Source organism: Lineus longissimus, chromosome 11, assembly GCF_910592395.1.
Source record: "Lineus longissimus chromosome 11, tnLinLong1.2, whole genome shotgun sequence".
In the NCBI taxonomy this organism is placed as follows: Eukaryota; Metazoa; Nemertea; class Pilidiophora; order Heteronemertea; family Lineidae; genus Lineus; species Lineus longissimus.
The window spans coordinates 14,619,889-14,633,175 of record NC_088318.1 but is presented as its reverse complement, the minus strand read 5'-3'; the positions used below and the strand labels follow the sequence as shown (position 1 = coordinate 14,633,175).

General features: G+C 39.5%; 1 protein-coding gene across 1 annotated transcript; it reads right to left on the bottom strand.

Moving 5' to 3' along the window:
- Positions 1-573: 573 nt before the first annotated feature.
- Positions 574-12,880, bottom strand: LOC135496109 (terminal nucleotidyltransferase 4A-like). Its single transcript, XM_064785246.1, has 10 exons — positions 12,290-12,880; positions 10,940-11,063; positions 8,578-8,624; positions 8,168-8,384; positions 7,747-7,887; positions 7,307-7,520; positions 6,879-7,002; positions 6,577-6,753; positions 6,174-6,327; positions 574-5,868 (listed from the first exon to the last, which is right to left on the bottom strand). Exons 1-10 carry the CDS (start codon positions 12,661-12,663, stop codon positions 5,494-5,496), a joined length of 1,947 nt encoding a protein of 648 aa, XP_064641316.1. The 5' UTR covers positions 12,664-12,880; the 3' UTR covers positions 574-5,493.
- Between the last annotated feature and the right edge of the window lie 407 nt (positions 12,881-13,287).

Sequence of the window (13,287 nt, the reverse complement as noted above, 5' to 3'; positions counted from 1 at the left end):
GAGCTATTGGCTCCAGTCCTCTGCTTGTGGAAATTGAGCGTCAAATTGAAATCATGGCGATAAGCACTTATGGAGATGGCCCTTTTCAGGGAGGCAGGAAAGATTGAAACGCTTGGATATGCATGGCACTGGTCTGCTGGTCATTTTGGTATGAAGATCGCCTGTAGATATTGTTGTATCGGATATTTGAATGGAGAAATAAAGTATTTACTAGTATTAGTGATATAATTATCGTGTTGTGTTGTAATTTTGAGCCAGGGAAGCTTGGTTCACTTCCCTTCAAACAAGATGGTCTTGCTGATCAACCATCAAGTGTAGTTGTCGTCTCAAAACAAGGAGACTACTGTCTGATCTGAAAGGAGACTACTGTCTGATCTGAAATCCAACCCTTGACCAAAGGTTGTGAAAGGCATTGATGTTCGCTTCCACCAGTCTCCGATCTGCTCCTGATAGTCACACTGCTGTAGGCCTTTAATGCAAGCATTCCATATCATTGGTCTTGTAGCTCAGTTTCGGGCCATGAGAAAATCTGAATCTCCAGCTAACAGACAACAATGAACAATAAACTTTTGAATGAAACAAGTTTATTTTTCCAAGTCTTCTGGGACATTTTACAAAACAGACAAAGGACTTTACATAGATTTGAGGACTCGGGGAAACCCTGTGCATATATCTGGATATCATTCAAATAAGATATAGCAATGAATAAAATTGAAGAATCGTTCTTAATTAAGTTTGATTTCACCGGATTCATCAGAAAGATCGACTTTTATGGAATGAATTCAGCCTCAGTTTATAATTGCCTCATTCATATACGTGTAGATTGAAAATTGGTAAAGAAATGGCAGCGTTCAAGCAAATTGCGAAATGTTTCAGTGAACACAAAGTGTGTTGCAGTGACGAAGCCTTTACAATGCTGTCACAGCCATCGCCAATATCCACTGATTGAAAGCGATGCTATCCTGATGAAACTGGTGCAAATCAAGTTAAAAACTTAGTCGATAAAAGCTTATTACAACACAAAAGAACTTCTGGGAAGGGTATAATTCACACAGAAAAATAAAAGCTAGTTTATGGACCTTCCATCTGTAAAAAAAAGATTAAAAATCATAGCCAAATTTGTTCAAAATTTGATAATGTTTAGTTGGTTTCACTTCAGTCTATTATATATTTTCCGATTTTGTTAACTATGCATTTTCTTAGACTTTCATTTCATTCAGGTCATTTTATATCTCAACATGGACACTACAGGAGTAAAAGCTAAGTTGTGTACATTAATAAAATAAGAGGATTTTTTCTTTAAGAAACTCAACACATTTTCAAAACATTTCCTTTGGGTTATTAACCTGGAGCAGAAATATCATTTTATTTGTCCCAAATGTCTAATAAGTAGATGCACTGGCATTTTTATTGGAAGTTTTCGATTGGTACACCTTATTTTATGAGTAAGTTCATGCAATACGTCAAAGTGAAAGAAAACTTTTGGAAGCTATATGCAATTTTCTCATGCGAGCAATCCAGAAATACAATTGATTTGAACTGAAATCATATACGACCACCAATTTATCCTTGCAGCAGATTTTTTTGGTTTGTGACTGACTCAAATTTATTTGTGTTTTTTTTTCATGACATATGAGTCTCCATAAATTCATTTTATAGATTTTTTACTTTTGTGTTTTCTTACCATAATTTATGTACATTTGGATAGTTATCCATAAGTCACTAAGTCTTCCCCTGTGCTTCTGGTTTATTGCATTTAATACTGTAGTCATGGTAACATATAAGTACTTGAGTTCAAGTGACAGTACACAGACCCAAAAAACTGAAATTATGAATAATACTTTTGGGGGGGGGGGGGCAATGGCATTCCAAGTCTGTGCTGATGTTAACATTCAAAACGGTTGTTTTCAGTCAAAGGAATTATTAGGCTATTAAAATATTTCAGAGCAACCAAATTACACAAACAACTTAGTTATACGTAGTATGCAGATGATGCAACCTTTTTCTGCTTGTTGGCCAATGAGATTTCTTAATGATTATTAACAAAGGCATATGGATGACTCAGGAAACAGACAAGCTCTCACCAGAGCAGTTCCGACAAACCTTTAATGTCAATGCCAATTCTATGAAACATTTTTCTTTCCTCCAAATTTAACCCTCATGATTATTTTTAAGCTCCAACACATATTTTAAGACATAAAATCTAGCATTTTTGAACTTTTTTGTATTTTTTTTGTTGTTTTCTTTTTATACTTTTTTTAAACGGAATGTTTTAAAAACATTATGCACCTTCAATTATGTGACATGTTCATACACATACAAAATGTACAAAAACGACTACAGGTATTTAAAACACGCTATTGAGTTTTTAACAGAAAGTATCGCAAGTTTATATGTCATACATGTATATTGAAAACTGTAGTCTGCACAACGAAATCTAAAACCAGAGCTGCCAACTTTATTCTAACACTCTCCAAAACCAAGTCAACAAGCACTGACAACAGAACCCTACCCACCAGTGTCTCAAAAACTTCTCAGAGATGGATTAACTCCCAGACGGCACTACCCATGTCGTCAGTGACACTTCACACACATCAGGACAATGTCAACCACAATTTTTTTGCCAGTTCTTATTCTGAAACCATGACAAGTTTTACATCATCTTGCCCCGTTCAACTGTACATTACGCAACAGTCATTTAAGAAAATCTTAAAATATATACAAAGATATTTTACACATGTACAGATTAACCCAGTCTTTAAATAAACTTGACAAAATCCCCTGTTTACATGCTAAAATCCAAACGATGAGCAAGTTTTAAACCACATATTTTTGCCGGTTGGCAGCTCTGCTGATAAAACCACTGACTTGGTCTCAGAAACGAAACGCTTCACTCATTGGTGAACAACATTATGGAATGATGAGAATTGTAACAATATCGCTGATGAAAAATACAATTTGAACATTTATTGTCACTGTGGTGGATGAGGTTCAAAAGACAGGCATGATAAAGGTCCGAGAGTGATACTAGGCCTTGCTATTGCACAAGTTTCATCCCATCTTCTCTTTTAACAGTGATATGGGTACCTTACATGGGGCCAGTTTTATTTCATTATTCGCATCACTGGTCTGAAAAATGCATTTCCCGCCGCCAAAAGTTTGTTTCTATGCCTTGTTACATGTCTCCTGGGATTAAGAAGCAGATCTGAAGTCCAATAGGTGAAAAACTTGCTTCAGAGAGGGAAATTTACCTTCTAAATTTGACACAGAGGTGGCATTAAATGCTGTGAACGTCATGCAATTGAAAGACATGGATATGCAATCACAGACACCTAGAATGCTGCATTTTTCCTTTAAAAACGTGCAGCTGGAGTGATATGGGTACATATTTTTACATGTAGTACAAGAGGTTACAAAATAATACATAGTCATGATAAAGAATAATAGTAATACTAATGTGTAATACAGGTATTACAAGGACGAGCACATACGCGTGCAGCTAAGTTTTTCCAGAACTTCCCAGCTCAACTGGGACGGTATTCTGGCATCGTAAGTGAACTGTACACAGGAGAGATATTCTGTGTACAACCACAGGGAAGACACTGACCAAATGCAACTGTGGGAATACTAAGTACTGCAACATATCCTGTCCTGCCCTCATCCACCAGAGCAAATAATAAACAAACAGAACATAAGGATGAACAGGCGTCAATCTTTTCCAGACTGGGACTTTCTCCAGCAAATAACATGAAAATAACAGTTAGTAGCTTTGACATGTACATGGCTGAATGGTTTTGAGGTTTCCTCAGTCTGGAAAAGGTTGCTATAATAAAAATGCATCTTACATCACAAGAAGCAAATGCAGTACAAGAAAGATCTTACGTTATGGCATTGTTTAGCCAAGGCATATGGCCGACTGCACCCTAGATTGTCTGAAACCAAAATGTGGCAAAATTTCACACAGTTCCCTTAAAATCTTATAACATTTTCTACCAAACTTAGGTTGCACCAAGCCACATATATACGATCTGCCGAATACCTCAGACGGACAGCACACATTTAGGAAGTCAGACCAGGTAGTCTTGTTTTTGGAGCACATACCATGAGAGCCTCTGTCTACACTCACTTTAAAGGCAATACACTGCCTCTCTTTACCTGTACCTGTTCACCTTTTTTTCGCAATTCTTCTTCATGAACTGCCCCCACTGGCATCCCACAAACCCCTTGTCCATCATTCCTGCCATCTAAAGAAGACAGTTTATAGACTATATAGAACATGATTGACTTATGGCTTGCCTACCTCGAGTGATACAAGAAAACAGACATGTCTCCAGTTCTCTCCACCAAAATTATTTTCGGCTATAAATCAATTTCAGGAGTTGGATTAGCCCTGTAAGGGAAAATCTCAAAGCAAGGTATACATTTGCTTGAGAGAAGAACGCAATCACAGTATGGCAAGCAAACTAAAAAATATCACTGCAATCAATTGGACAGCAAGTGGCTGCGTGTTTATATTATCAACAAGCTTTGCGACCAAAGAATAAAATAATACCAGCCACAGCCAGCTGTTTTAAAACACTCAAGAAGGGTCAGTCTCAGCTTGGCCCGTGGATGCAACTCCAAGATCTAGTCTAGTTGATAGACTTCTACTGGAATGCACTTTCCACGAGACAGTCAGCCAGATGAGGCCAAACTGTCTATGACAGATAGGACCTTTGATCACACTTCCCAAAATCCCAGTCTAACACTGACAACACTTCCCAAATCCCAGTGTGTCAGACGAGGTGTGTGACCACTATTCCCAAATCCCACTTTGACACTGACAACACTTCTAAAATCCCAGTCAGACACTTTTAACATGAATCAAGCTCAGCAAAAAATCGCCATGGAGTGTTCAGACAGAAATGGCCAAATGGACCCGATCCTTACACAGTCATAATGTGACGAAAGCTATTTACACCAACCATAGCAATAGCTGCAGGCCCTGTATCTCTTTTATTTACACTTGGAAGAGAACCAGCGAAATTACTTTTGTTCATTTTTTTCTGCAGCATAAGGATCAAAGAGTTAAGTTTACAACTTTTAAATGCCTCACTTGAAACTTTTTTTGAGGGATATCCTCCTTATTCCTGTAGGGTTCATGGTCAATAAAAGCTCAAGTCCAAGATACTTTGCGGAGTGAGGCCTACGAAATTAGGACTTGAAATTGAATGACTTTACCGACAGCACCTCCACTTCCGCTGGCAACATGCTGCGGAGGCGACCCTAGTTCATTCTTGAAAGAACTACTCAGCTCCATCGCATACAACTCATTCGCGAAATTCTGCACACGTATCCAAACCAGGCACCATGGAACGTTTCCTTGCTGCTCGATTTCTCCACAAACATTTCCTCAATCTGTCCACAAATATACCAAACATTCACTCAGTATTTGGAAATCACCGAAAGATCACAAGTTTACAGTCAGAACTCCTTACACGGAGAGAGCCACAATCATCGGACACGGTTGCGACTATTTTCCCTGCTGTTTTTCCGTCGCTTACCGCCGTTGAAGGTTTTATTGTCATGGGAGGCCCCCCGTGCACCACGGTTCGTCCAAACAGTGTTTGAATTTTTAAAAGGTTGTGTTCTGACCTCGTGTAAGCTGCCAGTAGAGGAGTGACTGTGACTCACAGTGCGCTGCTGGGGCCCGCCCCGATAACTACGAGCCGAGTGCGAAGAATTCATATTCTGACTACGATTGACGTCATTGTGTCTTGTCGTCTCACGACTCCTAGAGAGATCTTTGTGCTGAGGCTTGTTTTCACGTACATTGCCAGATGGCGCTACGTTCCGCTTCTTCTGAATATCTGTGTTTGCATCAGAATCCTGGAAAGAGAGAGTAGACGTTTGGGGTTTTCATCATGTAGCGAATAAGTGTACATTGACGTCATTAGGGTCTAACATACAGGAAACTAAGTTTGATGTCTGTAATGTTTTGGAGCTACCAATTAACCACCATCAACATAAAAATATTACGCAACATAACGATTGTGTGAAGATTTTTAAAGATGGGGTTGAAGAAATGCTGCAAAAAGGAGATGCCAGGTACAATAACATACGAACAACCAAGAAAAGGCAACTTGCAAAACGAAAAGATACAATTGAAAATGCACCGCCAAGAAATCACTTACTGTATCACTTGAACATGTAGAAATACTAGAGCTCGAACTGGAGCCTGAACTAGCAGAAAAAGATGGCGAGGAAGCACAGATGGAGCTACCGCTGCAGTTGCTGCTGTTGTCAGACTCTCCCTCACGCTCGCTCAGCTGCTGGCTGCTCTCAATGCTGAAAACACAATGAAAATGTCAGAGAAAAATGTTGCTGTGAAATTCCCAGGTAACCATTACACTACAGGGGTTATAAGGATGCCACAACAGTGATTTACACTACTTGATTTTTCTTTCAAATGATGACCAACTTAAGATCTACTGATAGCATTTGACAGCCTACTCCACAATTTGTACAGAGATACCATGGATGGTTTCCAATTAAAATCAATGTTGTTCAATCGTCGTGTGAAATAGACTGAATTACCTCTGTTTCTCTTCTCCTAGGCGGTTATTATTAGTTGAAGTGGCAACACTGGCATAGGAGCGCATGTTATTGTTGTTGACAACTGGGTTATCCTGTATCTTTTGGGAAAACTGCGACTGGATCCACTCCCTGTACTGAACTACCTCACCTGTCACGCGGACTATCCGTCCCAGTATGCTGGAACAGATAAGGAAATAAGTGAATTTTTTTCTGACAAAGACACTTGCGTCTCATGAGATGTCTAAAACTAAAGGCCATCCTAATATTAGACCAGCCAAACCCTGACTGATCGACTTGCTTACCTATCATTTCTGTTATAAAGATGTTTGTTGGTCGGTGTGACGGCATAGACGAGCGAGAGAAATGCGTAATCAAATGCTTGTTTAACTTGTAGAGCACCATAAGAACTGCGTCCAATGTCGTTACCTGCAACACAACAAAATTGAGTTAACGTTGGATCTACAAACTCAAATGCTTTGTTAACAGCCAAACTTATAAATACAATCAGCACTAGACACTGATCCGTGGATTCCGCGGCGATTATTTTAAACAAGATAATCGGACATAATTGGTCTGCAATATTATGGGTTCTCCCTGTTTTAAGGCCAGTTCGGTAACGACCACACTTGAAAATGTGAAGGACACTGTTCCACTTCCAATAATTCAATTATTTAAGTATGACTGCTATTATCAGAGGACAATCCTCTGGTACATGTACTGACTGCCTTACCAGGTGTGAGTGGGTCTTCAATGCAGAGCAGAGAGGGCCGGTGTCCATTCTCCATGTCTTTCTGCATGTCGTCTTTTGATATGTAGCTTCCACCGCCTTTTATACGGATTCCCGTTTTTAAGTAATTGAAATTTCGCCCGTACAATTCGAAGAACTCAATCAGCAAGGTTCCGAGATTCGCATCTGAAGTCGTGGCATCTATTCTTGGATGCAACTTAAAAGCACCAAAAAATCAATTAAATACGATATGAACAAGAGCGGTGATGGGTTTCATTTTACATTGAGTCACTCCTCCCAACCACAAGACAAAAACGTTTTTACAGAAGGCGCAGAAGTTGTGGTGTAGGTGTCCCCACTTGAAACCAGGCTGTAAAAGAGCCACTCCAACCTTTCAAACAGCCATCTCGTGCTGCCCTCTAGTGGATGCTACTTGTACTTACCTGGAGGAAACTGATAGTCAGTAGAATAAGGCTGTAAGAACTAATGCCACCCGTGAACACTTCATTAAGGTCTCTCTGCAGAAGGAACTGCTTCAGCACAAGGACGAGGTACTTCAGGTTTGGGAACTTCTCCATGTATTGCTGCAAAACACGAACATTTATCATCAGTTTTTCTGGCAACATGGCAGTCATATAAGTCCCTGGGCCATTGGAGTGTTGCAGTGGAAAGATTAGTGCACCGTCTCCTCTGAGGTTCGATTCTCTGTTGCTCCCAGTACACTCATGTGATAAAGAGGGCGCCTCAATTTCAATGGTTGTAAGTTGAACTCACATATATCTGATATGGTAACCCTGTCAGAAACAGACTTTTAAAAGACAATTTTTTAGTATGACTTGAACTCAAGACCTCCTAGTCTCTCACCTTTATTAACTTGGCACTCTGTACACCACTGTTCATGTTGAAGCTGATATCCACTTTTACTTCTGTTTTCTTGTCGGTGAGTTTCACAATCGGGACGGACGCTTTGTCGAGTACTTTGATATCAGACGGTTCGGCAATCCCCTTGTCCAGCACAGCTTTTTCGAGCGTTCTCAGGGGGAGGGATTCCCAGTTTCCGAAGACAACTAGATCTATGTCACTGAAAAGATGGAAAAATCAAAAGTTCAAAATTCTGAAAGGTATGTGTCATGGAAAAGGAGATTTTCTTTGTCATGTACCGAGTAACTTCTGCCTAACTCAAATATTTTCTTAGTTGGGCAATCACCCAGCATGATACATCGTATATAGTCATCAAACTATTGCTTGTCCAATAGGCCAACACACCAACTCACCTTGTAGGGAGAAAAAGTCCAGTTTTGAAGCTGCCAAATATCTCAACCTGAAAAAAGAGGAACACAATGAATATGACAATGTGTAGTTCATGTTTCATGATAGTACAAGTTATCTAGTCGACATAGACAGCAGGCGACTTTATATCTTAGTAACCTGCAATTATCATTGAGCTGCAATGAGAGATGATACGTCAGCTTGTCTGGTGGTCCAATGTAGGTCCTACAGTATGTAGTATCTCTCATTGCAGAGTGATTGCATGTCGTATGCACCAGCTAACAAGCCATTATTTTTGTGAAATAATACTTTCTTTACTTTTTTACTTCATTAAGATCTTTCCATTTTACAAATTGTTATGGCGAATTTGTTTGACAGACCGCCAAAAACTTGGGATTTGTGCTTCTTTAAAAAAAACCGGAATAGACAATGCATGCAATAGGCTTCTCTATTTAAATTGATGGCATTGGCAATAATATGACCTACATGTATGCATGCTTTTAAAACATTTTGCTCAATTTGCATCAACATGTAATGATTTTTTCTCATGATTATGACTATTTATCACCTGTGACAGTCACTGTCACATTGAACTGATTCGGTGAATCATCTTCAATACAATCAACCAGATTCAGTGAAACCTGTTGATTCGGTGAAACCTTCATTTGTTCATACATGTATAAAATGCTCATCGTCGAGATCAATGAACCAATAGGGACAATTCTCGCACAACACAAAAGTTACTGAATTTATGGATTTGCACAAAAACTTTTTTTACAATGCACTATTTACACAGTAGACTAGAAGGCGTCTTGCACGAACTTTTTTTCAGTGCCGACAGATAATGTACAAAAATGCGATTTATGCAAATTTACAGTTTCTGACCAAATCTTTTCAACTTCCAAAATATTCCATTCCCGCAATAATCAGCTTAGTTTCCCTTCGAACTTGCAGTTTGAGATTATCACTATCAGGCAATGACGTCAATGACTAGGCCTATGTTGCAGGCCTACATGTACATTATTGATATAACACTAACAGTCCAACAACCATGACATATTTACTACTACTTCACCATTGAAAAATGCACTATGTCATAAATGTATGTATAAGCCAGGACTTCGGGGTTATTCCATTCAATCAATCAATGAGTGAATGGGTACCAGGTACGTCACTGTCGCCTTCCCTGACCCTGAGCCATGAATTTATATTGCACAACCCAGTTCAAATGAGCAGGAGTGTACAAAATTTGGGCAGACAGAGGGCAGGGCCTTATTTTTTGGCATTAGATTGATTTATTCTGAATGAATATTGCTCTAAATAATGCATGTATAATGAGAAAGAAACAATAAGTCAAGTTCAGACAATGACTATAACAATAGAGGTAATGCCAGTTTGGCTAATGTAAGGATCAGAGATTACAAATCTCAACAAGTCCAAGAAAAAAGACATATTTTTGCTCTCACATTTTAGAAAATGTCGGCAGACAGGGTTATTCTAAAGCCCTTCTTATTCCATTCAGTATGTAAGGTAAAGAGACACAACTATAGCCTTCAACAGTGTTGTACTAGTACAGTTTCTAATCTTATCCAATATATTTCCCTCCGAATAAACAATACCACCACTTCCAACCACCACTACCCTACAAAATTCCTACAAAGTGTAGAGAGCACCCAGTGAAAATGCATACATAGATTCCAACCACATGCCTGAAATACAGCGCCCACCTTACTGTTTCAGGTTACAGAAAGTCTTCACTGAACCCAACCTGTAGTGTAGCAGGCTCTGCTTTTGATCCTGATCGGGCAATTTCTTAGCAGCCAAGTCCAGACAAGATACCAGACATTGCTCAGACAATAGAAACTTTCGATTCAATTCATAAAAGCCAAGGCCTAGCTTTTGAGCAAACTCACCACATTAACATTTGATGGTTTTGTGGGTTTCAAAATTTATGTGTATGATAATTACCTCGTAAACTACTTCGTGACACTGACAGTGACAGTAGGACACTAACCACTGTTGAAAAAAACATTTTTGAGAGATTGTCTGAAGAGAACTGTAACAACCCTTATTTTCTTCACAATCATGACAGTCGTCTTGAGACATTGCATTGGGCAATTGGTAGTTTGTCCTGGTAAAGAGTTATATGTCTCGGTTTCTATTTTGTAAACCTGATTATTTTAAGGTCAAGTTTGTACTCGACCAGAATAAGAAAAGAACCCTATGAGATCATTCATCCTCCTACAGCAGGTACTTGCATCGTTTCATTGGATTCTATTTTAGTCTTGAAATCTATGTGTGAGAGTATGAAACAATCAAAAGCCTTGCTATAATAAAGGATAGTTGAGATCAACTTTTAAAAGTTACCTGGGCAGCTGGCCAAAGTTCGCTGATGATGTTCTTGATCCGCCTGACGACGCTATCCCGCATGGCATACTCTTCAGGACGTGGGGACATGAACGCGAAAAAGTCTTTGATTTCATCATGTAAACTGAAAGTGAAATAAATTGGAGGATCATGGTCAATTTTGAGATCTATTTATTGAATTGAGGAATGCTATATAATGTTGCAGGAGTGGATGTTTAACTGTTCAGTAGTGACTTAGAAGATTTTAATCCAGCCATGAGTATGTACATACAGAACCAGACAGACATGGCTCCAAAAAAAGAGGTTGTTTGTGACCCAATTTCAGATATTGATGACAAAACCTGACAATGCATAGAGAATTAATGAACATGTAGGGGCCTACACATACATTTAAATATGCCGACGGATGGGCTGCAATCATGCAGGCAGACGAGGATGCTATTGCTACTTTTACTACTTGCTGTAAAACAAAATGTAGGGCCAATTTGTAAAAAGGCACACAGGATCAGGAGTATATCTCATTAAATCTATGATTCTTAACGTCATCTCCCGTCATTTAAACCATTCCAAAACTTCACTATGACAACGAACGCTCCGCAAATGATGACTTTTGCCTTGACTAAGGCCTTATTCTGATGTGTTCTGAGTGAGGGCATTTCATAAGTTTGGGCTCTTGTTTGTTTATGTCGCAATCATCCATTGTAAAATGTGACCCGTCACAGCAAAAGCAGGCGCATGTCGCTCTGAGCTTGGCAGGTTGAGACGGACTGTTTGTTCATTTCTCTATTGTCTGCCTATTGTGAAATATGAGCACATCAATTTCTTCCATTATCTCCTGGTGTCATTTAGGCTCATCTTCTGTGCGACATGCGCCTGGTTTTGCTGTGATGGGTCACAAATCGTGAAGAATAGGACCGAAAGAAACTTAGGCCTAGGTAGGCCTACATCATACATGTAGCAGCAGTAGCACAAATAACGCCACACTAGAAATCGACAGATGTATTGTATAGTGAAGCAAAAAAAACCACATGTCTGCGACACCCATGCACTAATGATAAGAGATGAAAGTGAAAAGTCATTATGGTCCAGCAGATATAATATTTGGGCCATACATGTAATGTAGTGTATGTGAAGGTCTGCCCTGTACAGCGCTAGTGTACATTCGTGTACATCGTAAAGTGTACAAATACACTGCCTGGTGCTGCTGTTGCGCCGGTATACGCATGCGAATTTTGCCCGTTTTATATTGAAAACGAAAGCTACAGGAAAATTTCAAAAACAGATTTATTAGATCATACTGTCAATATGACTATGATTGAATTTGAAGGTATTATTTCAAGGAAAACTCACCGAACGCAGGGTTCAGGTTGATAGAGTTTTGCTGACGGCCTCCAGGGCGTGAGACCGCCGCCATTTTCTCCCGTCAAAAGATGAACACAGGACGAATGATTCAAGCCGTATGTACTGGCCCTGTTCTCTTTTTTATGTCTCTCTTTATCCTGACTAAGTTGCCGCTGTCTATTTGAAGGACCCTGCTTTTGGTCCAGGTTGTTCGTGTAATCCAGAGGAATAAATTCCTGTGCTTTTTGCTCCAGATTTGGATTCGAGTTGTTGAGACTCACGTTAGACCTATCCATTATCAGTTGTGTCTCCCAGATTCTAGTCCACACTTCGTGTGATTTTCCCAGTTGTTCGGGTGGACACCAAGCAATTCTTGGATCCATGCACCTAGTCTAGCGTTGTCACTTCGTTTCTCGAAATCAAATTGGCCAAATATCCCTGTCAAACCGAAAAATAAGTGGCCGACTTTCAAAATCGAGAAAGAAGGATTGACGAGACGCGCATGCGCTAAGAGATGTGTGTCGCCGTCTATTGAAAGTGTGATGAACTCTAAAAGTTCTGGAAAAAACCAGATGGTCCCGGTGTAGAAGTTTAAAATGTCCTAGGATAAAATGTCCGGGAACAAAGGATTCTATTATGCGCTTCAATCTCTGAGCTATTGACGGTTAGGGTCTCTATAGAACTATATTGCAGAATACAATAGGGCCGGACACTTTTTCCAGGGGGGGGACACTTTTTACTTTTACACCGGTCCTCAACATCCAACAGTTGGTTCAGTATCAGCATATTATTGTATTGTGTAATGTGAAAGCCAATTTATTCTAATTATTAATTCATTCCAATCATTCCTAGACCTTTCTACGCAGTGACAATGACTCATTCCAATGCGACTCATCCGTATAAAGCCGAAGTGGCACCTACCCGAGTTTACAGTATTTAACGACCACATCGTTTGAGGTAAAATTCCCTATTGACTGTACGGCACCCGGTTACATGGGTTATGGTTC

Coding starts and splice junctions, on each gene's coding strand:
- LOC135496109 (XM_064785246.1), bottom strand. CDS start 12,663: ATGGATCCAAGAATTGCTTGGTGTCCACCCGAACAACTGGGAAAATCA. Junction 6,754..6,878: donor CTTTATAACAGAAATGATAG/GTAAGCAAGTCG, acceptor TATCTGTTCCAG/CATACTGGGACGGATAGTCC. Junction 6,328..6,576: donor CTAGGAGAAGAGAAACAGAG/GTAATTCAGTCT, acceptor TTGTGTTTTCAG/CATTGAGAGCAGCCAGCAGC.